The following is a 25,993-nucleotide window of genomic DNA, read 5'->3' as shown; positions in this document are numbered from 1 at the left end:
GAAGCAAAACAAGCAAAAAAAGTTAGGAAAAAAAAAAAAAAGGTAGTGAAATATGAACAGCAAAAGATGAGTGCAAGGAGCCTGCAAAAACTTAGCAGAGGTTTGCCAAAACTCTTGGCTTCTCTCCCCTTCAAACCATGAGGATCTCTTCCTGAATAAAAGGGGAGGAAAGGGAGTTCAAGTGGTCCAAAGATGACTTCAGGGACTTGGAAAACAAAGCAGGAGAGGTGAAGCAGCATAATGCCAAGTGTTCAGTGTTTGAGGTTTCTGCTTGTTCATACTGGCAACTCTTTCAATACAGGGAAAATAGAAAATATCAAGACAGATAGTTCTGACAGGCTGCTGGCTTTTCTGCTTCCGGTGAACCTTGGTATTGCTAGTCCTTTAAGAGTAAGTTAATGCTTAGGTATAATTCATACTGAAAAATTACAGATGACATTAGCTGTGCTTCTGGAATGCACCAGATGTTTCTCAATTGTTTGGCATCCAGCTTTCATGGCTGGTGACATATTTGTGGCTGATTTCTTGTGCTGAAAGCAGAACCTGAGCTATTACACTGAATTTTAGCCTTTCTAAAAACATTTGTAGTTTGTGTTTGTCCTTCCATCTTTCAATTGAGGACTGAGGAATAGCAAAGCGAGCACAATTTTCAAAACCACATGTGAATTTAAGCTAGCTGATTCAGTTTTATTTAAGAAAAACTTGAGGTTGTTTGATTTTTCAAAGCAGCATTTTCTCAGGATTTATGGATCAAGTAGTATTTTAAGCTGGTTTTCCTTACTTTAAAACTCAGGCCACCCTACCCCTTGAACAAAATGCACAGAAATGTCTTCCAGTGGACTCCTTCACTTCAGGAGTCTTGAAACATGCACTGAGGAGACATATGTACAAATATTCCCTGGTCCAGGTAACACTCAAAAATTTGGCAATAAATGATAACTTTGGTGAGAATATTGCTGTGGTGTATAGTTGTCCAACAAAACTTTTTAATTGAATTTAAATCAATTTCCTATAAACATTTCTGGTCTTAAGATCGATATTAATAGAAGTTTGAAAGTATTTTTAAGTTGGATGCACTTGAGAATTTAACTTCTTTCTGTTTCCACTTCAACTGCTACAGCTACACTGTAGTCTGGAATATTACATCCTTGAAAACAGTGTAACTCTTACCATAGAAAAAAATTCCAAAAAAAGGGAAAAAATTTAACTCCTCCTCATTAATAAGTCTCTAACTTTTTTTTAAACACTGGCCAATTTTCTGTGCGACTGTTAGAACACTCTGGGTAGGGACTGTCCTTTTCCATCCCTTCATTTCATAACTTAAGAAAAAGACATCTCCATGTGAGAACCACCTGTGAGTGCCTCAAAGGATCTGTGTTGCTCTACAGCATTTTCAGAATTGCTTTACAGTACGAGGAAACTGCATGTATGACCTTTGTTCTTACCTCCCACAGTGAGAAGTCTTCACTGGCTCCATGTATGAACTTGAAGGACGATTATCCTTTAAAAACAGCTCAAGAGTCTATGTAGGTTGGCATTTGTATTTTCACTATGCTTAGGTTACAGTAGCTATGTTATCTTGATCTCCATATATAGAGAAGTAGATGACAGAGATCTGAGACAACAGAAGACAGTTTGATTCTGGGAATGTAATTAGATGTGGAACTCAGGTGAAGCAATTGCAGGAAAACCATGTTATTCTCATCTCTTTGGTTTTGCCAGCTGCCATTCCACAGTGGAAGACTGCAGCCATTCTCAGTGATTGGTTTTAATAAATAGAACATCAGTGAAAGTGTAGGTGTGCTGTGCACGTGAGCTGGGATCACCTTTTACTATGCTGTTGGGTTTGGGGGAGCAGGCTCCTCTTGCATGGGGGAAATATTTAGCTGGGGCCTTTTAAGTTGTTTAGACATTTAGGGTGCACGTTTCCTCATTCACTTTGATTCAAGGTGATGCTGTGTTTCAAAGTGTAGCTGGTTTTCTGCCCTTCTGAAGCAGGCTGTTGTCTGTGCAAAAAAGCCCTACCTACAGCGTTACCTTTTGAAGACTGCTGAGCGTCTTAAGTTTAGTTTCTGCCTCTTGCTGCAGCGGTTGCTCTGTCCTACAGAAAGAAGTATAAACGTCTCCAGCATGTGGTCTAATAGAGACTACTGTGCATCCTTGAAGATAAGCTGCAGTTGCTGTAAGTGGGATTTAGTTTTGCTTAAGCTGTCCTCCACAGACTTTTCCTCTTGATTGGGTGTGCAGTGTTACACAGGCTATTGGGAGGCTCTGCCACCTTTCATGGATGGACTGCTGGGTGTGGCTGCTCGGGTGTTCTGCCCAGGAACCCAAATGCTGCTGTGTTATAATTTATGCAGCCCCTTATGGGGGACTGTGTCCTTAATAAGGGTTTAACAAAGCCTGTTGTAAAAGCAGGCTGGGTTCTTGCCTAATGCTCATGTGAAAAACAGCATTACTTTCAAGATGTTGGGAATACCAGGAGAAAGATCTTCCCTGATAACTGTGCTGAGGTAGCTCTTGTGCTTCTCTTTTTATTTCTAGGTTGAACTCTAGCAACCAACAAAATAGGTGCAGTAACTGTAGTCATATAAAACTGCTGTTCCTTTAATTCCCTGACAATAAGGGGAAGAAGACATGCTTCACCAAACTTGGAGTTTGTGGTTTTCTTGCCAAATTTAAAAAGAGGAATAGCACCAACAGCAGTGCAGAAACCCACAAGCTGAATAATATAAACTATAGGAAAAGTTGTGTCATACAGAAAAGCTACTGTTTTGTGAAAGCTGAAGGTAGAAGAGCTTTTTGTGATAGCTGATTTTAAAGCAAGAAAGCAAATGAAACTCCTTCAGCTGGTCCTACCTAGGACATTTTACCTAGTTTTTCTTGCCAAGCAGATGTCTCTCTTCATAAAAACAGTAAAGTGACTGAGAGTTGACTTCTGTTTCCTGAAATGGAATAATACTGACCAGTGTGGTTAAGGTGTAGCTGGTTGGGTTTCAGTTTTAATTCAGCATTTTCCAGACAACTGGACTTGCTTTGGATTCACTGAAGTCAAAGCAGACCTTCTATTCATAAGCTCATTGCTTACTTTGGATTAGTTATAAAGTAAATAATGTGAATAATACCGTTCTTTCATTTGTCCATTTCACTATGTAATGGGTTTAGTTTTGTTTAGGAACAACAAATGCCAGGACAAGCGATAACTTGCTTGCTTCTCTCACGTACAGGAGATAAAACTGCTTCAGCAAAAGGTTGCTCTTTTTCCTTTTTATTACACAGTAGATTATGAAAGAATTGCATTTAAACCACCACAGTACAGTTAATATTTCCTTCAAGCGTGACAGAATGACTACTTTTTCCAGGCATTGTCATGGCAAAAATGCCACCATTTCTAGGTTGTTGGATATCACCTTCTGTTTGCTTTTTCTGAGAACAGAGGCAATAAACCCCACAGTATTTCTTATTCTGTCAGCTTGGCAAGCTGATTTATTTTTTGTCCATGTACATGGGGCAGGGAAGGAGTGTGTGGTGCATGAGCAGGATGGGTCCTTCCTGCAGCCCCCAAGGCTGTGTTGCTGTTGTGAAAAAACATTCCTGGGAACTTGAAACGGAGGCAGAAATTGCAAGAGAGAATTTGGGCAAGCTGTAAAGAGCATGACCTGCTTGATTGTTCTTGATTTCTAAGATGATTGAGTGCTGCTATTAAAGTGAAACCCTACTCTTTTCTATGTTTCTGTGTTTTAGAAGTTACAAAGTCTGTTGCTTCAGTTGCATATCCTGAAAAAATGTAATTAATAAGCAGGACCTGGTCCTTGGAAAAGGCAGGGTTTTTTACTGGTTTTATCTCTCCTTGGTGTTGAGAGTGAATTGATCTATCACATGAAACAAGGGAGATAAGAAACCTGATATATCTTCCCTGTGTACTGCAGTCTCTAATGTTGCAGTGGAAATTTGTGGAGGTTTGGTCTTAATTTTATTTTGGAGCACAACATTTCTGCTGGTGAAACAACAATGTTGCTTTTTGTAAGAGAAACCATCTGCATGGAGAATATTCTTTTTTGAGTAATAAATCCTGTGATTGTTGCATCTTCCACTAAAGTAACTTTTTCCTATGGTTCCCATGCCTGAACTACTTATTCCTGGTGTACTGTGAGTTCTAGGATGGTCCTCGTGCCAAAGGCATGATATTTTTCCTTCCCATTTAGAAATTAAAGAAATATCTGATGTTACCTATTGCAGATATGCTTGAGCACTTTAAAATTCTTCACAGGTTGTTCATAATGTGGACAGTTCACCAGTGTTCATTTTTTTTTCCTCTATGTCTTTTATTAAAAATGAAGTGAGATGCTCAGTGTACAGTCATCATTGTTCCCCTGTTTCCCCCATGGGGCTCTGGCTTTGGCAGAGGAAAGGAAACTGATGAAAATCAAGAGGTAGCTTGAAAAATTCCTTTTGGTGTCACTCAGGTAAGGTGAGCAGCAAAGCTGAAGTTCTGTGCTGACCAACTAAAGGGAGGTGTTGGGATGAACTGGAACAGTGTGTCATATTCTAAACTTTCAAAAAGTTGAAAATAAGCTGCTGCGTGTGCTTGATGTGATTGATTTAACCTGGGCAGTGGTTGCAATGCGTACAAACAAAACTTTCAGATTTTTCAGAATTCAGTGTGGAACTGGTAAGATCTAAAATGCTTTGTGATTATTTTCTGTTTCCTATTGGTTTTATTGAATGCAGGGTGTCTTTCCATAAATTGATAGTGCCTTTTAACTTCTCTGCCATCCAGCCGTGCTTGTGTGTGTGTGCTTGGGAGGCAGAGCCATAGCTGAAAGCATATCGGGTGGCAGAATTGTAATAAAAATATGGTTTTTTGGTCAGTAAAGGGGATGAGATTCTTGACTAGTTTTCTATGGAAAGTGAGAACTTCAGCAGTTAATTCTTGTGAATTTTTTTCCCCTCTTCATTTCTTCCTAATAGCTGACAAATCTGACTTTGGCTCAACTAGAGCTGTGTACTAAAAGCCTGGAAAAATTCTTTTGTCTTTTCTGAGGCTATACCTCAGCAGACTGTCTAAGCAGAGATGAAGTGATGTGTACTTGAGGTATGGTTTGAGGTTTTTCTCTCTGGGGTTTATGCAAAGATTGTCTGCAACAGCAGATGCCCAACTTGCTTTGTGTTTGGTTTCAGCAAGTGGGAAGATAAAGGTGTGCCCAGTGTTCCTCTAACATTCCAAGCTATCCTGTTCTCAGTGGCACTGCTCTTCAGAATAGGAAGGGAATATGCAAGGGATGGGATCGGACCTTATGTTTTCATTGTGTAACTTACCAAGAAGAGAAGTATGTGTGTGGGGGAGGCTTAAAACAGTGAATATCTGTGGCATCTGGGTGAAATTATGAACAATAAAATAACTCTCAGCTGGAATTTCATGAGCAGCTAAACAGTGTCCGACTAGGGCATGCTGAATGAAAAGGGCATATCTAAAGTAAAACATGCTCACACAAGGAAAGTCCCCACAGTCTGGCATGAAGCCAGGTGCATCCTGAATTAGGTCACTGCTTTAAGTGTGACTGTTTCCCCACTTCAGAAAGATGTACTCATCAACAAGGAACAAAAACAGAATGCTAATATAATTTTAAAAATGTAAAGCATTTTCAGTTAGCATGCTGGTCTACTCCCTTGTGCTTAGAGAATCAGTGAACTTTTTTCTAAGGAGCAGAAACATTTCCATTGTTGAATATACAGAAGGCCCTGGAAATGCAGAAATATTTACAACCAGGTGCCTCTGGAAAACCTGCAGGTCTTTATAAGACTTGTATAATCCTCACATGTCTCATTCTTTGGAGATCATACAAACTACTGCAAATAGACTAGTTCTGAAAAACTGATAGGCAGTTAAATACCAGCATGCAATAGTAGGTGCAATTTAAAGTTTTCAAACTTAATCGTTAAGTTCTGAAATTCCAGGGACTTCTGTGTGATTACTAATTACCAGGTAATCTTACTGTCCTTTTTTATAAACCAGAATGTTCTCTGTAACCCAATTAGTTTCTTATTGTGATTTTTAGGATCCCATGTGCTTTTGCTTGTGCTGGGGTTTCACAGCCTGCTTTCTCTTGTAGTCATGTTCTATGGACTAGTTACTGGAATTCCTAAAGTAGGGCTTTGCCAGACCAAATTCAGACCAAATTTGGGTTGTAAATATGCAAAATAAGGTGTGGATTTTTTTCCTATTCTCTGAAAAGAGATAATAGTGAAATAGAGTGCTCATAAGCTCTCTTTTATCAATGGGAAAAGAAGGATGGAAGATTCTTACTGCTTTCACTCACTCTGTGAAGTATTCAAGATGAAATGTGTCTTGCTCCTTTATGATAACTTCGCTCAGCAGAAGTAATACTGAAGGGAAAAAAAAGTCAGTTGGCACAGTTCCTACTGCTTTAGCAAACTAACTTACCCATTCACTTCTCCATGTGCAATTTAAAATTTTAATGTTCAACATAACTGGTTGCACAAACATTCCTGGCCTTTAAAGGCCAGGTGAAGCTCTAGTGGGAAAAATGCCTGTTCTTTATGGTGAAAAAATGGTCAAACATAAATAGGCAATGCCTGCCTCTGTAAAAAGGCTGTCTTGTTAATAGGATTGTCACTAGCCCATAGAAAAGGGTTTCGGCTCATGAAGGAATAATTAGAGCCTAGAAGGAAAAGTACCAGCAAGCTGGTGTAGTTCTCATTGCTTCAGGCGTGGGTTATTGTGTGTCTTCCCTGGGTATACCATAACCCACTCAGGGCAGTGCCCCCCAGCCAGCCCTGTGCTGTGAGCAGGTGCAGTGCTCGTGGGAAGGGCCAGGAACCTGCAGGTGTCCAGCAGTGAGTCCTCGTGGGGTGTCTTGGCTTCCCCAATCCGAACTTACCATAAGGATGTCTGTTTGGCCGCAGTGGGGAAAGGTGGGAAGAGCAAGAGTTCTCTCACTGCCCCCTGCTATTCTCTGAGGGGATCTTGATCTCCTGGTACATTGTGTCCTCTCGAAAACCACATGTGGAGATCTGTTCTCCCTTGCTTCTAAGACGTGAATGAGACCTAAAGAAACTGAGTGACTCATCAAAGTTGAGCACAGGGCAATTTATTGGTGGAGCAAGAATTGACTACAAAAGCCTACTAGAACTAATGGTCCATCTTCAGGGGTATTGATTTGTCAGTTGACAACAATTAGAATAGTTGGGGCTTGATTTACTGATATTTTATGCAAGTTAGATGGTCTGATCATTTGACAATATGCCTTTACTGAATGAAGATGTGGCAGCTTCTGCATGGAGTAGCTTTAGTACAGGTTAGCATTTACTGAGTTTTAAAGAAACTTATGGTTCTTTATGCTATTAATTGTGGCTTCACCATTTGCAGTCTAACAGAACAAGAATTCAGTAAGAAATGTAAAAAAACATCATATGGTCATCTTTTTACTAAAGAAAGCTTGGGATGATATTTTATCATTTCTGTGAACTGGTTTTATCCTGTAGAATTTATCTTCTGTCTCCCTTGATTGATCACATCTGGATACTGGTCAGTAGTCTGAGGACACATCTGGAGCTGATCAGTCTTTATAGGCATTCAGCTTGCATTTAAATAATATTGTGTTTATGCAGTGAGGAGTGACTAAATTCTGGCTTGTCTGGACTTGAAAGGATGTTATCTAGTATTCATAATGATAAAACTGTTACTTATTTTGTACCAAAGTCTCCAGTAGCTTTCCATGAGTTCCAGAAGCTTCAGTTTCAGATGAGTAGTTGCCTTTAATCTGCTGTATTAAGAATGTCTACATAATCTGTGTAAATTATTTATTAACAGGGACTTTAGCACTACAAATACTAAAAACTGCTTTGAGCAGTCCTATAGACTTCAGCTGGAGAATTCCAAGGTGTGCAGCTCTTACAAAACTTAGTGTGGATGATATGCCTGCACACTTTGTGTGGCTGTGGCAGGCATTGCTGCTGGTGGATAAATCACAGTCTTTCAGGTCTTGCAGTTGTAACTTTCTTACAAGTGAAGATGCTGAATATGGCAATAGCACTGATCGGGGTACCTGATTCGCACTGGAGCAGTATCCTGGTGCTGGAATCTGAGTGGGAAGGGAAGAGTGTCACAAAGACATAACTGGGGAGACACAGTGCCAGGTATTTGCTGTAAGCACATGGGAGCATTGTGGCACCCTGGGTGACTCTCAGGGTCAGCACAAGATGGGCTGGGTGGCAGCTGGCAGGGCTGGATAAGTCTGCCTAACCCATGTAGAAGGAGTATGGGAGTGAGCCATTTTTTCCAAGTCTCCTAAGGATAGTGAAACTAAACTGGGAGTCTCAGAACTTCCCCCAAACCATAATTGCATAACACAGTCAAAATGGATGTAGAGCTAATAGGTCCCTGGATAAATTTTAATGAGCTTTGCTTATTTTATACAAGCAAATTTTAAATGAAAGTATTTTATTAATGCTGAAAATAGACTAACATGCATTGAGCTTACTTCTTAGTATTTTATGCTGTCATTGAAGAGGTCCATAAAACATTTAGCTGAATCAGTGCTGAGCAGGACTTTTGGTATCCCCCCCTTGCATAACTGTGGGCTGTTTCTCTGGTCTTTGCCTCTAGGCTGGTTTGGTCAGTCATATAAGAGTGTGACCCATGAAGCAGTCACTGCCTCTTCACGCTAGCCCAACCATGTCAAAAGATGGAAATATTAGCAGATGGATAATCTCAGGATTTCTTTCATCAATCAGGGATTGGCGTTGAATTTAAATTTCTTTTTAATTAGACTTAATCTGAAATGCGCTTTTGGTAAACTTTGATATTAAAATTATAATATGTTATTCATGAGTGAACAGTTATACCCTGAAAGGTATTTACTTAAAGTAAAAGCAAATGAAATTGCAAGCTTCTGCTGCTTCAAAGTAGTTAATGGATTTTTTTTTCTTTTTTAAATAGTTTAGAGGAGTAGGAAAGGCATGGGATTTGTTGGTATCCTTTTTTCCTCCCACAGAGTAAAACAAAGCAAAAAAACCCAAGAAAGAATGGGGGAGTTAAAACAAATGTGAAATAAACTGTGGTGGGACTCTAAGAACTGTTACTGCTTTGGCTAGCTGTGTGACAAATGCATTTTATTGGACTGTTCTTATTATTATTTTCCAGACACTGTGTCAGAGGGAGTTGCTGATGGGTAATGCAAAAAGAAAGAAATGTTTTTTCTTTTTCCCTTTATCACTCCTTCCACCAGCAGTCTTTTGCATGCATGTATTAGAACTTTGTTCATGTGTTTCTCAAATGACTGACTGCTTTGTAGTTCTAATATGCACCTTTGTTTTAATTTTAGGTTCTGTCTTCATTTTGCTGACTCAAACCACAGATTCCAAGGAAAGGAGGGGAAGTGGAATAAAATACTCAAGTGCCAGAGGAAAAGCAAGACTAGCCAATGAAAATTATTATTACTAAACTGTAGATTGCTCTCACACATACTGGGGGGGGAAATTGCTGTCTGTTCAAAGCTTACAAAATTACTTTTGCAGATTTCCTTCACAAAACTTCAAATAAGCTAGGCCCCTTCAACTAAGGCTGAATTAGGAAATGGAAATATGATTCCTTGCTGGTGTCTTCGGTCTTCCTCCTCCTTTGCAGGCTTTTTTTGTTTGGGCTAGGAAATCCTGAACAAATTGTATGGCGTCAGCCAGACTTACAGTTGATGGTTATGGATGACACAGGAGCTTCAGATTTATATCTCTGCAATGACACCTGATTAAGGCAAAGCTTGGAAACTGCTCATCTGCTATGTTACCAGAACTTGTAGTAGCTATTACAGTTGTGTTTTCTCTCTAAGATTTGAAGTCTGGGGTGATGTCCCCTGGAAAGCAAGAGCAAATAAGTAATCTTTTAGGATTGGAAGCAGAAATAATATGAGAATGCCCAGAAGAGGCTTCGTAATTCAAGCCAGGACTCGTTGGCTGTTGGTGGGCATTGCTTTACTATTCAGTTTAGTCTTGCTCATGTATTTGCTGGAGTGTGCTCCACAAACAGATGGCAATGGATCTCTTCCTGGTGTTGTAGGTGAAACCATGGGTAAAGAATACTATCAAGCTCTCTTGCAGGAACAAGAAGAGCATTATCAAAACCGAGCTACCAGTCTGAAACGTCAGATTGCCCAGCTAAAGCAAGAGCTTCAGGAAATGAGTGACAAATTGAAGTCCCTGCAGGAAAAAAAGAGCCCGAAGATCAATGGTATGAACTACCAGGGCACCAAAGAACAAACATCCAATGATCTCCTAGAGTTTCTTCATTCCCAGATTGACAAAGCCGAGGTGAGCGTGGGGGCCAAACTGCCTAGTGAGTATGGAGTCATTCCTTTTGAAAGCTTTACATCCATGAAAGTATTCCAGTTGGAGATGGGGCTCACTCGGCATCCAGAAGAGAAACCTGTTAGAAAGGATAAACGAGATGAATTGGTGGAAGTTATCGAGGCTGGCCTAGAAGTTATCAATAATCCAGATGAAGAAGATGGACAAGATGAAGATGATGGAGTAGGAGACAGGCAGCTGTATAGTGAAAATGATTTTGTAGAAGGTATGTTTACATGCTTCCCAGCCCCTTAACAGAATGTCAGAACAAGCATTTAATGGGATTTGTACTTTTAGGTGTTTTACTTACTTGAATAGAGTTTTGAAGAGTAATTGCACGATAAGAGCCTTTATTTCTGATGATGAAGGCATTACTGCTTCATTATCTTGTGTTTTTTGTGGAGTACTTTTCAGAAGGACTCACCGCAAGAGGTGTACTGGGGAAGCTGTATCTGCTTAAAATACAGATGCATTCATAATTGATTGTAGCCAAAGCCAGTGTGACACAGATGCTTATGGTACTAAATAACTGAAAGACTTTCAGTGAAACTGATGGCTCTGGCAGGGAGAAGTTGATTCATCTCTCTTGTTCCAGGCTAGTTAAACAATCCAGCATGAAGCTACATGGTTTTTCTTCACTCATCTCTATGCCACTTCTAGTTAATAGTCAAGCATTTGACTTCCTTAGAGCTGGCACAGTCATACTGGAGGGAGAGGTAGGCTATGTTCTGGGCCTGACAGCTGAAAAACTTGGTGTCCTGAATAGACCTTTCATGGTACACAGTTATGGGGTCTCCTAAGCTGTGCAGCCTTGAACTGTTCTCTTGTTTTCTTTTCAGTTTTGTCTCAGTGCCTGTAAGTTTCATTGCAGAACACATATAGGCCTCTGTAGCAGTTAAACTTTCAACACTTAGTAAGGCCCTTAAAAGGTGCAGTAGTGACAAATCCCATAACACGGTATGGTCTTGTGTGATGGAGAGAAGTATTATCAAAAACTGCCCTAGCACCCCTTCTTCATAGTTACAGTAATAAATAGAATTCATGCTGCCATTAAAGACCAAAAGGTGGACCACATTATTAGACCATTACTATAGAAGGGATTCTGAAGTAAGTACTGATGTCTGTATTATTAAGCAAACATGCTGGAGAAAGGTACCATTGGCCTTGAAATAATGGGTTCTTTCAGTCTCACATGATGTAATTGGTCTGTAGTGCAAAAAGTCTCTGTTTTTAACAGCTACTGTGTTTAAAGTTTGATGAAAGTACTCTTCTTCATTCCAGAAAGTGGTACAGGCCATGGAATCCACTCAGCTGAATCAGTGCAACACAGCCTGTGTTAGGCTCCTAGTACAGTTCTCATTTAAAACCCCATTATTTTTTCCAGGGGTTATCATTCTTGGGCTTTATTTCTACATTAAGTATTCTGCTGCTTTTCCATTACTGTTTTAGATATTGCTTGTACTCAAGTGGATTTTTATTTTACCATTACTGAAATAGCTGTTGATTTTTTAGTGTATTGCCTTCAATGACAGACATTCAAGAAAGCAAGTAGTTTTAGAACCTTAGAATTACACTTCATACCTCTGCCTCTGTTCACACCAGTATTTGTTTTTTGAAATCAAACTAATTTCCTTTTGCTGTGAAGACAGTAACTTCAAATGCAGGGTGACAGAAACTATAGGCAAAGACAAGCCTTTTATGCTGCATGTGGGTGTGTTCGCAACCAGCCATAGTGTTATCTAGATCTATTAGTATCTTTCTTCAGACAGGAGTTGTGGGTTGTGTGGGTATTCTGTGGGGTTTTTATGTGCAAATACTACTGGCTAATTTAGCCAGCAAAAAAAGGCATCTTCTGAATGTTAGCATATCTTTCCCCACCCCTGTTTTTCCAGAAGCAGACCCAGCCAGTGTTGGTACATACAGGTCCCTTGCCCTGCAGCCCTGTAAACAGGCTCTAGGACTCTGCCTGTGCATCCCTTCTTGATGGAAGTGCAGTTGGAAAGTGATGCCTTTCTGTTTATAAAATACTAGTCCCTTAAGCTGTCTTAAACTGATGGGATCAAATTGCCTAGCAGACTTGGTGTATCAGCTGAAGTCAAAACAGGTCCTGTAACTGTCTCAATAGCACATCAAAATTGTTTCTGGATTAGTGTTGATCATTTAGAAAAACAGTTTTTAAAGTTGGCTTCAGTTGAGGCATGTAATTTAAGTTCTACATCCTCTTCAGTTGGTAATTATTTTGTAATAAGTGGTTTGTGACTAAAACTAGAGTATTGTGCAATTTGAACCTGGAGGCTGAGAAACTTGGTGTGTGGATTATTTTTTTTCATTTCTGGGACAAAAGAGAAAACATGGTACTGCATTAATATACAAGGTAATAAATTAATACAGTTTATACATAACCATCATGTTTTATGCTCAGTATAGATAAGTTGATTTTATCTTCTAACTTGCAGGATTTTTTTCCTCAATACTACTGAATATCTATATACAAAAACTTACCCACAAAACTGTGCTACAAGAAATTTTTATTTTGAAGCCTTCTAGCTTGTTACCTCAACAGGCTATTTTTATCTAGGTCAATATTTGGTTCTGGGAATTATATCTGCTCTTTTCCTAGACTTGTGAAATAGTAGACTAAACTTTGAACCATGTAAATTTTTGTGATATGTACTTTCAGGTACTCTCTCTTTAGAGAATTTGGTGGCTGTTTAAGTAAGTTTGGAACATCTTTTCTTATAGATGATTTTACTTAGTGGTGTCTTCTAATGTCTGCTGAATATGTCTGAAGTTCTTTCCCAGAATTTATGTTGTCTGTGTTGCCCAGTCAGTTAAGTGTCATTGTCTTCATTTGAAAAAACATCGATAATTTTTTTTTCTTACTGTGTTTTAGGATTTTTCTATATTGGAGTAACTTGAGACAACTAATACTAATAACTTGAATTGAAAATTGATCTGCTTTCCATTTTAAAAATAGGAATTTTCTTTATAACCTTTTTTTTTTTGAAAAAGTACACTTAATAAGCCCATAATACTCGTGGTATTGAATCTACTGATTTTTATTATTCTTAACACTGGGCAGGCTAAAAAAGTTCCAAATGCATGCTCATGGGTGCCAGCTTTGTTGTTGCCACTCTGCATTTTTGCAGTGCGTCCTCGATTTCACTGTTCATGCAGCTGCCTCTCTGCATGCTCAGCCTCTGTGGGCTCTGCACGAAGATGTTCTGTGGTGGTACAAGGAAGCTGTGTCCACAACAGGGAGCACTCTGGCCAAGTGCTTCCTGAACTCTTGTTAGTTTTTAGTGTTGCAAAACAGAGCGATGATCCAAGTCTGCTTTGGAATTCTGATAAGGCAGATCTGTCACAGCCACACCATGGTTATATGCAGGCTATGAGCAATAACACTAAGTAAAAAAAAAAAAGATTTCTAAATGTATATTACAACTACAAAGATACTTTCTGAAAACTTCAAATTATTTTTCACAAAGCTCAGTTGACTTGCTCTGCTGATGAAGAGAAAACCAGCAAATTTCTCAGCTGTTTTCTGTACCTGTTTTCCCTTGTAGCAACCCATAATGAAATTTCCAGAATTTTAATATTAACAGAACAAAAATCTGACCTGAAAAAAAGTCTTGTTGTGCAGTTACTGTTTGAGAAACCCTTTGAAGTTGTTAGGTTTTTTTTTTCTTAGTGTTTACATTAGATCTAAGTGTATGAGAAACAAGAGTATCCTGTTCCCCCTGGATGAAGGATATCCCTAGAGAGGATAAAAGATGCAATTTTACATATTTTCACAAATGAATGGATTTAGGATTATGAGCAATGGACCTAATTGCTGAACTGCACATTCTAAGATAGTCCTCCATTAAAAATAGATTTCTTTGAGATCAGTATTTGATAATATTAAAGGGAGAGTAATTCAGGGGAGATAATAGTATTACCTCTGTCTGTTCCCTTTCTCCAGAAGCTTGTGACATTGAGTCTAGAATGATGATAGAGAAGCCTTGAGGAACCTTCATGGACACACTTCACTATCAGTGTAAATGGCTTATTTGGGTTTACATTTATCAGTGTAATTGGCTTTTTTAATCAAGAGATTACAAGCTCTTCAATTGCACAAACATTTAAAATTAACTGTTGGAAGATAGAAGCACTAGCATGTTTTCAGGAGCTAATTGGCAATTAGCTAATCACTAATAAAGGTCTTGTTATTGAATGCCTAGCAGTGCTGTTTGGGTCCATTTCTCTTGCTTCTATGTTTCCAATTCAAACTGGCCAAAATCAGGAAACTTTCTTTAGGTCATCATTGAAAAGGAAGACTTCCCACCCCCACCCATCCTTGGAATGTAAAAATCCTTTATTCCCATGCTGCAAGCTTCCAAGTTCTTGCCATCCGTAGAGCAGTGTGGACTGCTGGTCATGCAGACAGCCCCTGCCTGTGTGCTGCATGAGACCAGCAACTGGCCACTGTCCTGGGAACTTCAGTGGAGAACTCTAGTACACACCAAAAGAATCAAATCCATCTCCAATCCATAGACCAAACACTTCCTGGTAGTTGTAAAGCAATATTCAAGGCATTAGCGGAACAGCTTTTTGGCTTTCATAGTAACTCATCCCCAGGATTCCTATGTTTAATTTGTTTGGTGAGAAGCAGAACTTCTGCAAAGGGAGTAAAGCTTCATGGACCAGGAATAGCAGCTGTTAAATTATTTCTGCTGCTTTTTACCTCTTTGCTTGTGGAGTTCTCTTTTGGATGGCAGCCAGTGTATGCTAGTTGCAAGGTGAGATAACAGGTTTTATTAAATGAGTCAGTTCCAAGTGTTAAAAACTTGAATACACTAAGGAAGTCAGATATGGGTTCTTTTTCTGGCTGTTCTCAAATCTGGCTTCTGTGCATAGAGACTTTAGTCCCATAAAAGTATTCAAATTAGTAGATTAGCAACAGAAGCTAGCTCATAGCAAGGAGAATAACTCTAGGAGTACATACTGTTTCAAAGAAATGTGGTTCTAGTAGCATGTTGAGATTCAAAAGTTTGGAATCTTGTATTTCAACAATTGAATGTTGGCTAGGCACTATTTGGATTTGAATTTGCATATTAAGGTCTTTATGAAGTTACAGCAGTAGGTTTTGCTTTAGTTTAATTTTTTTTAAATTAGTCTAGAGATTTTTACTCTGTATGTACTTCAGCCTTCTGTTGTAGACTGACTTCTAAGTTTATAGTTTGATTTAGGATAAGCTATTGGCAGCTGGTATGCTTTTAAAAAACTTCACTTATGTTGTAAATGGTATTTTTATCTGTAAACAGCTATTGGGTAGCAGAGAAAATAATAAAATATAAAATACTGAAGGTTGATTTCCCCAGGAGTCCTGGTACAAAGTATTTGCTGTCTATTACATAAAAGATGTATGAGCACTGTGGTGCATCAGCTACTCCATTCACCAAGATGCTATGTTCAGCCCACAGTGTGCAGCCCAAAGAGTTGGAATGGAAAAGGGTTGAGAGGGATTTAACATCTTGTGCTGCTTCTGGCAATCAGCATTGTGGGCTTTCACTGTTTGAAACACCATTTTCAGTGCTTGTAATTAATAATGATTTGAAAATAAGCATTCAAATGTGGGGTGTGCTTATGCATCTCTGTGCTGACAAAAGCATAAATGTAATTTCAGTCTCTTCCAGGAGAGCACTGCAGAGCCTTCTTCAAAGGCTCAGTCATCACTGACTTCCAGTGTGGTGGACCAGCTTGTTCTGCTACACCATGTGTCCCCCAGCCCCTCTGTGGTGGTCATCCACATTGTCCATTGGGTCTGCCAGTGCATGTGCTTGTCCACAAGACAGGCTGGATTACAGAGCTGGGCATGGGAGGGGTGTAAGGAGCTTGCTGTAAAAGAGAGACTGGTGGGCAGAAGGAGGGAACATCAGTGAATGAAACTGGGTTTGGTTTGGGATGGAGGCTGCAGCATCAGAGGTAATCAGGCTGCAACACAGAGGTAGATTTAGGGAAAGGATTCTTTCTTTGTAACTGGAATCTGGGATATAGGGAAAGAAGTTAGGTCAAGGTGGTGTGCACATTCCTTTGCTTCTTGTATTGAAAGGGAAGGGAACATGGAGAATACTTGCCTGGGCAGAGGGAGAGATGCAAAGCTCTACCATCCCTTCTTTCTGGTTCCTGAGACAGTCAAACCCAAGCTGCTCTAGGGCTGAGAGCTGCTTCCTTTGCATGCTTCGTCTGGTGTTGATTTCACTTGCAAAAAAACGAAAACAAAAAGGACACTATCAATGCTGGGTACAATTGAGAACCTTTTGTGTCACCAGTGTGGTTTCTCTGCTCTGTGGCCTGCCACCAGCTGCTTTCTGGTGGGAGGCCTGGGAGGGATTTCAGCTGCTGAGGAGACTGGCTTGGAGAAGGAACAGTTCAGGGCAGCCAGGTGCAAGGAAATGCATCGTGTTAGGGGAGGGGTGTGCATCACACTTGGGAATATGCAGCTCTTTGTAACTTTCTCTATGGTCTGGGTGGCCACTTAACTGGAATGTAATGCCAGTTCATGGTGGAGCTTGTGGTGCTTCAGAGTAATACATCTTTTCCTTGCTGGTGTGAGGAAAGCAGAGATGGAGTGAACATAATTCATTTTTGCTGGAGGATTTTTCCTGTCATTGTTTCTTACTCTCAGGTTAGCATAGATATGGAATTAGCAACACAGAGCTTAGTACGGTCAAAACCACAGATGAGCCTCAGTCCTTTCCTATGTGGTGTAAAATTAGAGTCTGTTGGTTTGACTTCCTTCTTTGATGGTCCTTAAGTTAAAGGGACAGATTTTTTTTCTATCCATTTGGAGTAAAATATCTCTCAACAGATAGTCCTGTTTCTGGAGGGACTAGCACTTTTGTCCTGAAGTGTGACAGCCACATGGAAAACTTCTGCCTATGTCCTTAAAAGACTATGGGTGCAGTAAAGTACCACTTATTTATCAGATAGAAAGCATTAATTACTGGTCAGCAGTGAAAACAATTTAAAAGCATTCCAGCATTATCACACAGTTGTTTTGGTTAAATGCCACATGTCAGATTTTGCAGACTTTGTCAAGCAAGTTACTGTCATTTGTTCTGCCCACAGAACAAATTTTGCTTTTCTTGTGGTCATTACTGGGCAGATGATCTCAGATTTTACTGTGGACTAGCTCAGAGCTAGATTCTTACTGAAGGGCTTAAGATCAGGCAATAATAGATTTCAACCATCCCTTTCCTTAGTAAATAGCTGAATTTCCTTTTTGTTGGGAAGACCCAACTCCAACTGAGAAATTGGCATAGGATCATGAAACCTGTTGTCTCTAAGAAGCAGGGGAAGCTGGATTTCATTTGGGATTGTTTCTCAGGTCTGACCTAAAATGGTGAAAAGCTGACTGTGATCAATAACAGTTTGTGGAAATTTCATATAGGAGAAACCCAGAAGCTTTGCCCTCACTTCTTTAGTTGTAAGGAAAACCAGTGTGTCTTAAATAAAACTGCTGGGATCTTTGACTTTGCATATTACTTGTGTGACTTATTCTTCAGGTTACTATCGTACAGAGAGAGATAAGGGGACACAGTATGAGCTGTTTTATAAGAAGACGGATGGCATGGAGTACAGGCATGTCACCTTGTTCCGACCTTTTGGACCCCTCATGAAAGTGAAGAGTGAAACAGTCGATATTTCTAGATCGATCATTAACGTTATTGTCCCTCTTGCTGGAAGAACTGAGGCATTTGCACAATTTATGCAAAACTTTAGGTAGGTGCATGAGATTATATAGTGAGCTATGTTCCTGATTTTCAATATTTTGTTTTCTTTTCAAAATGAATTCCTGTTCTGGTTGAGTTGCAACAGAGCTAATGATTCCAACATTGTGTGCAGCTGCCTTGGGATGTTTGTAATTGAACATATTGTATGGAGAAAACATTCCTTCTAAAAGGGCTTAAGAGATTCTTGAAATTGCAGCAAAATGACCAAAAGTCAGGGTCATTGTGGACACAGATGATCTTGAACATAATTCTTGTATTTGCATCAGTTGAGGAGTGCCTGTTTATAAAATAAGGTATTGGAATGTGACACACAGTATTGGAACCTTCTGATGTAAATGGGCAAGGTGGGGAAAGAAGAGGGGGAAGCATCTCTTCTTGTTTTCTTTGAAGCCATTTGATGCCTAACCAGAATACTTCAATCTGAAAATTCTTTTTAATGCTGTAGCTTTTAAGTACCTAAAATTTTTTGTTGTGTTGCAAGTATTTACTGATATCAGCTTATCTTTGTGCTTATAGGGATGTGTGTATTCATCAGGATAAGCGTGTTCACCTCACAGTGGTGTACTTTGGACAAGATGGTCTGTCAGAAGTAAAAAGCATCCTAGAATCTGTATCTAGGTAAGTATATCAATCCAACATCAGTCAGTAAAACTGGCATTTTAAGCAGCTTTTAAAAAAGAATGAAGAAATAAACCAAATAAAATTTATACTCCGTTACAGGTTACTAGGAAATTCATTATTTATTTATTGTACACTATTTATGGTTGCCATTTTACAGCTTAGGTTGCAAAAGTTTCCTGAAGACAACTAAAAAGCAAGTTATAGCCAGAAAAGACTTTGAGGTTTCTATCTGACAGTCCATAAAAAAACAGGGGTGAGTTTTGCAGTGGATATTCAGTCATGCTAACAGATTGATTAAAGTTTAAGTTCTTTGGAACTGGGATGTACATTTTAATAGTTACCTCACTGGAGAAACAATTTTATTTAATGATAAGGAAGAGAAATGTAGTGGTCAAAGTAGGCCTGTACTTACTCTCAGCTGTAAAATAACTTTAAGCACAGTTCATCATGGCTGTATCAGCATTACATCAGTAAAATTCACAAATGTGTCTTTTATGGTTTTTGTTCCAGAGAGATGGGACAGGTGTCAGCATCCTTTACCCTATAGCCCAAGGGCTCCTTCACCACCTGAGCTCTTGCACTCATCCCTGAGCTGGGAGCCTCTTCTCCTTGAGCTCTGGTGTGATCCTTGTCTCACTGTGCTCCCCGGGCTCCACCCCATGACACAGACTTGACACAGGCTACTTTGTCACTAGCTTGGAGTGTGTGATGGACAGCTGGCTTGACATGTAAGGGCATCTCGTAGGAAGGGAGGAGAGAATTTCTGCATTTTTTGCTGCAGTCTCCGTAGCACCTGCTGAGTGCTGTACCCCTCCATTTTTGAGGCCTCTGCTGCCTGCCCTGGTCCCTGTGAGATGTCTCTCAGAGCACTGAGTCAGTGCTGCAGGCTCACTGGCCATTTACCTGGTTCTGTATCTTTTTCGTGGTGCTGCTGTTGAATATCTTCACTCTGTTCTCTTCAAGCATTGTCCTCTGAAGTGTCACTGAAGTAGACACTTAACTTTGCTTGAAGATGTTCTCTGAGTGTGTTTCCAGTCTCCTATGACTGGTCCTTCCCTCTTCTGCTGTAAGTACAGGCATGTGTGCTAGTGGTGAACAGCAAGGAGAAGCAAAGTGCCTGGGTTATGGTGGCACTGTCACAATGATGTCCTTTGCCCCATGCCCCATAACTCTGGTGATGCCACGACTCTGGCTTCCTATTTGCCCTCTTCTCTGAGCTAGTGAAGACTGATATTTCTGCTGGTCAGGACTTCTTGGTTTGTGGGGACAAATTTTTGATGCCATTGTAATTCATGAGAGCGTTTTAATTCACATCAGTTAACAATAGGCCTTTTAATCTGTCAGAATGATTAAACATGAACTGAAGTTACACAGATTTCTATCATTTTGCAAGGCTTAAAATAGACAACTAAGTGTAACAGATTTTTTTTTCTCATTCTGATCATATAACTGCTTTTAAATTTCTGTAATGAAATTCCTGTAAAATGCTAAAAGACCTATCAATGTTCTCTCTGCCCCTCCCCACAGATTTATTTTGGGTTTGGCTCTGTTTTTCTTGTAGAGAAACTGACTTCCACAATTACACGCTTGTCTCTCTGAATGAGGAATTCAACCGAGGCCGAGGACTTGACATGGGTGCCAGAGCCTGGGAAAAGGGCGAGGTCCTGATGTTCTTCTGTGATGTTGATGTTTATTTCACAGCCGAATTCCTCAACAGCTGCCGCTTAAATGCTGAACCCGGTATGTTCCCCTCTTGGTGCTGGAAGGGAGCCTCGTCACCCTGCTTGACTTCGGCTGACCTGTGCTGGGCATATAGAAAACGAGGAAAACTCAACTAGAATGGTGAAACTTATTCAGTGCCACTCACCCTAGAAAACTAATCACTCTCTGAACAAAAGGCAATAATATTTAGACTGAGAAATAACTTCTGTCTTAGTATAGTTTGTTTTAAGAACATGTCTTTTTTGTGCAACATAATATTTTCATGTTTTCTTCAGATTTAGTTGTCTGAAAGAAAGCTGGACAACTTCATTGCTTTACCAATTAGACTGCATGTAAATCTGTATAACAAAACTCAGTGTAACACTCTACAGTGGAAGATGATTTTTGTTATACTGAAGTCTCTTAACGAGTTTGGTTTATCTCTTCTCACACGTGTATGGCCAAGACATGTCACAAAGGAATGGTTTTCAGTAGAGCTACAGTGTGCTCCTTATGGAGACTGAGCTAGTGTTCCACTGTTCCATCCCAAGCTCTGAAATAATGATTATTTTTCTAAGTTTGTGTGATGCTTGCTTGTTCTACAAGTTTCTGCCAAGAAGGGTAAAGCTTTCCTGACTTAACAAGCATGCTACTGAAGATCTCCTTCTGTCAAACTGTTTGGGTTCTTGTTTTAATGCTTACTCTTGTTTCATATTTGTTGCAGTCAGAAACAATTTTCTCCAAATGTCAGTTTGGAATCAATAGATGTTTTTTCTTCACCTAACAAGCAGGAAAAAAAAAATTCTTCAAAAGCCAGCTATTTGGGTTCTGTTTCCTGCTTTTTATTTCATTTCTGTCTGTCTCTGTTCTTCATGAAACAAGTTGTATAAATAATGGGAAAAATTTTGGAGAGGAGTATTTTGTGGGCTTTAACAAGAAAGAGAGTTCAAAGACACTGCTTGAAATTCATACTGGCAGTTTGTTATCTTTGTTTCAAATGAGATCTGAAAATGCTGCTCACTCCTTCAGAGTTCATGCCCAGCTCTGGATTGTGAATATTCTTGTGGACTGTTGTCAATACTTTTGCAGCCTTGGTGATGCAAGACATTAGTGGAAAAAATATTTACCTGGTTTCTATAAGAGACACAGTACTGGTGTTTTCAGCATAGTCAGGATTCTCATGATGCTTGATGCCCTTGCAGGATATCCTGGGAGTACCTGCTTTTACATATTTGTGGACAGAGATAACTTCATAAAACTCAACAATGCAAGGCGTTACTTGGATTTGATTATTTTTAGTTTTACTGCATATCATTATTGCAGGAATTTTTCAGTCACCTAGAATGATAGTGAGATATCTAATATTTTATATAAGAATATATAACTATATATAAATGTAAATCAAGTGTAATATGTATAACATGCATACATGTATTTTTTTTAATCCTAAAGGCTCTGCCCCACTGGATGTTACTTCCAGTGGGCTTCCTAGGTGGGAAATCTTAGCAGCTAGAACTTGGTTTTATTTATTTCCACTAGGAAATGCCTAATAGGTTATCTTTTACATAAAAAGAGTGTTTCTGGTTTCTTTTTGCCTTCAGAAAACATGCCCACAGTGAGTAACAATTATCTTTTGACTTCCAGGGAAAAAAGTTTTCTATCCTGTGGTGTTCAGCCTTTACAATCCTGCTATTGTCTATGCCAATCAAGATATACCACCTCCTGTGGAGCAGCAATTGGTAAGCAGCTTGGTTTATTCTGGATAGAATTAGGTGTGCCTTGTATTAAAACAAAATGAAGTGTAACTTAATAGTCTGTTTGGGATATCTTGCGACCTTTGGCACTGCATATCTAGACAGTTTTCTCCATTATGGGCAAAGCGCTTGGAAAAAACCTTCCACCTAGTTTAAAAGAAGTAATTGCAATTAACCAATGAAGTTGGTAGTTCTTACCTGCTGCTTATTGTGGCTTGACGAGCCAGTATTTGAGGAGGCTGGTGGCATTGCATTGCAGCAGCTTTGATCTTCTGTTCCAGCAAACAAAGCATTGGTGAAAGACAAAAACCTCTGAAGATGTGTCTGACTCTCTTTTGAGAGACTGCATGGATGAAACTGGGTTTTGCAGCTGAGACTTCTGAGATAGACAGGTTTAGAAGAGAAAAAGAAGAGAGTAGAATGAAGAAGAGCTGTATTAAAAGAAAAACATAATAGCCCTCATTCCCTACAGTGTTTGCAAGGATCCTGCTGAAAGCCAGAGGGAAGGTTTTGCATATAGTCTTGGATAATCACAGCTGAGAGAGGAGTGAGCCCCTGACAGTTCTTCTGTTCACTCTTTTAATCTTAACAGTATTATGCTTGTTGACTTCAATCACAAAGCTTACTTTTCATGTCATACCAGATCAGGAGACAAATGTGGCCTTAGAAAATGGGTAGGAAATGAAGTGTTGGGAACAGATGATTTAGCCATGGACTAATTTATTGCTTGGTCTGGGCACATACATAGAAAATAGAGGTGGTGCAGCAGAAACTGCTGTGGAAACTGCAATGAGGTTGAGTGGAATTGGAAGGCAGAGGGTGAAGTGAGCAGCAGGTCACTGGGATGCCCCACGTGAGTGCATGACACAGAAATACCAGAAGTGTCATTGTCATTGTCATTGTCCGTCCTGCCCTGAACAAACAATTGGAAGAGCTTAGCTTTCTGCAAAACCAAGTGCAATGTACTTCCCTGGTTGTATTGTACATTTCAAAATTGTACTGGTTTAAAATTGCAGGTACACAAGAAGGATTCTGGTTTCTGGAGGGATTTTGGCTTTGGGATGACTTGTCAATATCGGACGGACTTTCTGACTGTTGGTAAGATTAGACTAAAGAAAAAAACCTGTGTGTTTAAAAAGTGATTCTCTAGTCTTACCTAATGACAGGAAAGTAATACATTTATTTCTTGTATTATTTCCCCAAGCCCAGCAGTCAGACTTGTTTGACAAGTTTGACCAATGAGATAAATTAGCTTTTCTGGATTTTGATGTCCCATCTGTCGAGTGTATTAAAAGACGCAGTAGTTTTAGTAGAAACATTTCATTCTAGAATTTTTTTGAATACTGGTGTTTTGGGGTTTTTTTGGTACTTTGTGTCTGTCTGAAGCAAATGAATCAAGTTTAAGAAACATGTCACTCAAATAAGCCACACAGACAAGAAGCATTCTAATCCTTTCTTTTAAATAACCTAGAGAAATTGAATACAGTTGTTGGACTCTTTAGCAATGGGCTTTGCCCCCCCTTGTGGCATGTTCTTAAAACTGAGAACAGCTTGGTGTGCTTAAATGTGGAAGATAGTGGTGAGCATAGTCTGCCAGAAGATGTAAATCTGCCAGAAGATGTAATGACAGAGCCCTGCGTGCTGTCTGGTGGCTTGAATGCAGGCTGATTGCTAAGAGCAGTCATATTGCCATCTGTATGATAGTGCTAAAGGAAGACTTCATAATTCTGGAGTTTTGAAATTGTATAAGGGCCTGGATTGCTCTTCACTGTGGTCCTGGAAAAACAAGAGAATTTAAAACGGTGAACCATGTTCCTTTCCTTAATCCAGCCTTTTGAATTGTGGAGTAATTGCTGGCATTGTTAGGATTTGTCAAACGGTGCATGGCTGCTTCATTTTCCAGCTGCTGAAATCCATTATGCTTCCTAAAAATAATTCAAAAGCATAGCAAGTGAGGTTTGCCTACAGTTTTCTGCAGCTGTCACATGGGATGTCATGCATAATGCAGCTTGAAGACACTGCTCTAAGACACTTTCTGAAGTCAGCAGATCTGTGTCCTGGGCAGTTCCCACCACAAAGGATGTGGTATCCTTGAAGCTCCTGTCCCTCAAATTGGCGTGCCGTGGCCTGGGAAGCTTAGTTAATTGCTACAGAATTTCGGGAACGTCATGCCATATCTGGTAACACGTTAGGCATAAAGTGTTGCTCTTCTTGCCTGTGTGCCCAGATAACGATTTCTGACGCTGTCTTTGTAGGGGGTTTTGACTTGGAAGTGAAAGGCTGGGGCGGCGAGGACGTGCACCTGTACAGAAAGTACCTGCACGGGGAGCTGATGGTGATCAGGACGCCGGTGCCCGGGCTGTTCCACCTGTGGCACGAGAAGCACTGTGCGGACGAGCTGACCCCCGAGCAGTACCGCATGTGCATCCAGTCCAAGGCCATGAACGAGGCGTCGCACTCGCACCTGGGCATGCTGGTGTTCCGCGAGGAGATCGAGGCGCACCTCCGCAAGCAGGCCTACAGGACTAACAGCGAGGCCGCGGGCTGAGGGCCGCCTGGGGACTGCACATTCACACTCAACCAGCACCGTTCTACAGCCTTAATTCCGCTTACAAATGCAGTGCCTCTCTTTTTCAGTGAAGAAGAGTTTAGAGGGTTTTTGGTTCTCGTGTTTGTTTTCCGAGTAATCCTTTGACTGATCGGCTCTTACCTACGTATCGTGTGAGTTTGAGCACCTCGGCTAAATTGGATGGCAGCTGTGGTTCAAGGAAAGTGTCTTCAGTGTCAACTGGAAAAATCTCTGGAATGTACAATTCAACACTTTTCCATGTGGTACATTTCTGTCCTTGTGTTTGCATTCTTTTGAGAATTAAATGAAATAATCTTTCGTGTCTTGAGTATTTTCAGTCTGTATGGCTCACTGCACTGTGACTTTAGAAGGATTCTTAGAACTTAGACTCCGTTGTAGAAACAAGAGAAAGGTGTGGGAAAATAATCTCACCATGGAAGGTATATGGACATGCTGTGCAGGGTGCTGATTCCACAGCAAGGGCTCGGTGCCACATTTGCTGTATTAACAGACATTGACATGGTTGAATAGAGAATCAGTTGGGGGGGTGGGAATGAAAATCCTTTTAAGTGGAATTTTAGAGCATATAATGGAAGTTCACACTGTGAAGGAAACGCCACCTTCTTATTTCAGTGATGGAAGTTGGGTACATTCCAGCGTGGTGTTTCTGTGCCTGCTCTTTTCCCACAGTAGATGCCGTATCCCTTCTATAAACTGAGCTGTGCTATTAAACGTCTTTGCTTAAATATTTTTGGCCCCATTCCTTCTTATTCCAAGGCCCTGCCTATGTATCTCATCCTGTAAGTTGAGAAACCACCTTTTCATTCCCATATGACTTTATTAGAGGCCTGTTTGCTATTATGCCAATATTTTCCTTGTGCATTCTTTCTCTTTTGGGCATTTTCCTGACATGTTTTTGTAGGGAGTCATATACTCATAGTTTTTTCAGTGACTGAAAAAGCAAGTGCTATTACAGTCTTTCTTTATACAATGCTCTTCATTACACTGATTGCAGCCTTACACTTTTTCAGTTTGCGGATGTTTTAGGGTTTTGGTTCTTTTTCCTCTGGGTCAGTGGTTTTGGGTTATTTTTTTTTTTTGGTGGGTTTTTTTGTTTTGTTTTGGGTTTTTTTTTTGTTGTTTTTTTTTTGGGGGGGGGATTTTTTGGAGCATGTTTAAGCAGAATTGTGCTGTGGTCTCATGAGTGC

The 25,993-nt window shown here is 40.0% G+C and overlaps 1 protein-coding gene across 2 annotated transcripts in view; it reads left to right on the top strand.

Moving 5' to 3' along the window:
* The window catches only part of CSGALNACT2 (chondroitin sulfate N-acetylgalactosaminyltransferase 2), a 31,785-nt gene extending 6,176 nt beyond the window's left edge, over nt 1–25,609 (top strand). The window contains exons 2-8 of one of the 2 annotated variants that reach the window (XM_030241081.2): nt 9,348–10,588; nt 17,913–18,129; nt 18,657–18,758; nt 20,323–20,501; nt 22,107–22,201; nt 23,233–23,314; nt 24,472–25,609. In XM_030241081.2, the coding sequence (XP_030096941.1) occupies nt 9,925–10,588; nt 17,913–18,129; nt 18,657–18,758; nt 20,323–20,501; nt 22,107–22,201; nt 23,233–23,314; nt 24,472–24,764 (1,632 nt within the window). In that variant the 5' untranslated portion in view covers nt 9,348–9,924 and the 3' untranslated portion in view covers nt 24,765–25,609. Of the gene's footprint in view, nt 1–9,347; nt 10,589–17,912; nt 18,130–18,656; nt 18,759–20,288; nt 20,502–22,106; nt 22,202–23,232; nt 23,315–24,471 lie in introns of those variants that run through there. The other variant, XM_050975949.1, reaches the window with a different exon arrangement.
* The last annotated feature ends 384 nt before the right edge of the window (nt 25,610–25,993 follow it).

Source organism: Serinus canaria, chromosome 6 (assembly GCF_022539315.1).
Source record: "Serinus canaria isolate serCan28SL12 chromosome 6, serCan2020, whole genome shotgun sequence".
NCBI lineage: Eukaryota > Metazoa > Chordata > Aves > Passeriformes > Fringillidae > Serinus > Serinus canaria.
Note: the sequence above shows the minus strand (reverse complement) of the source record. Positions and strands in the feature narration are given on the sequence as shown.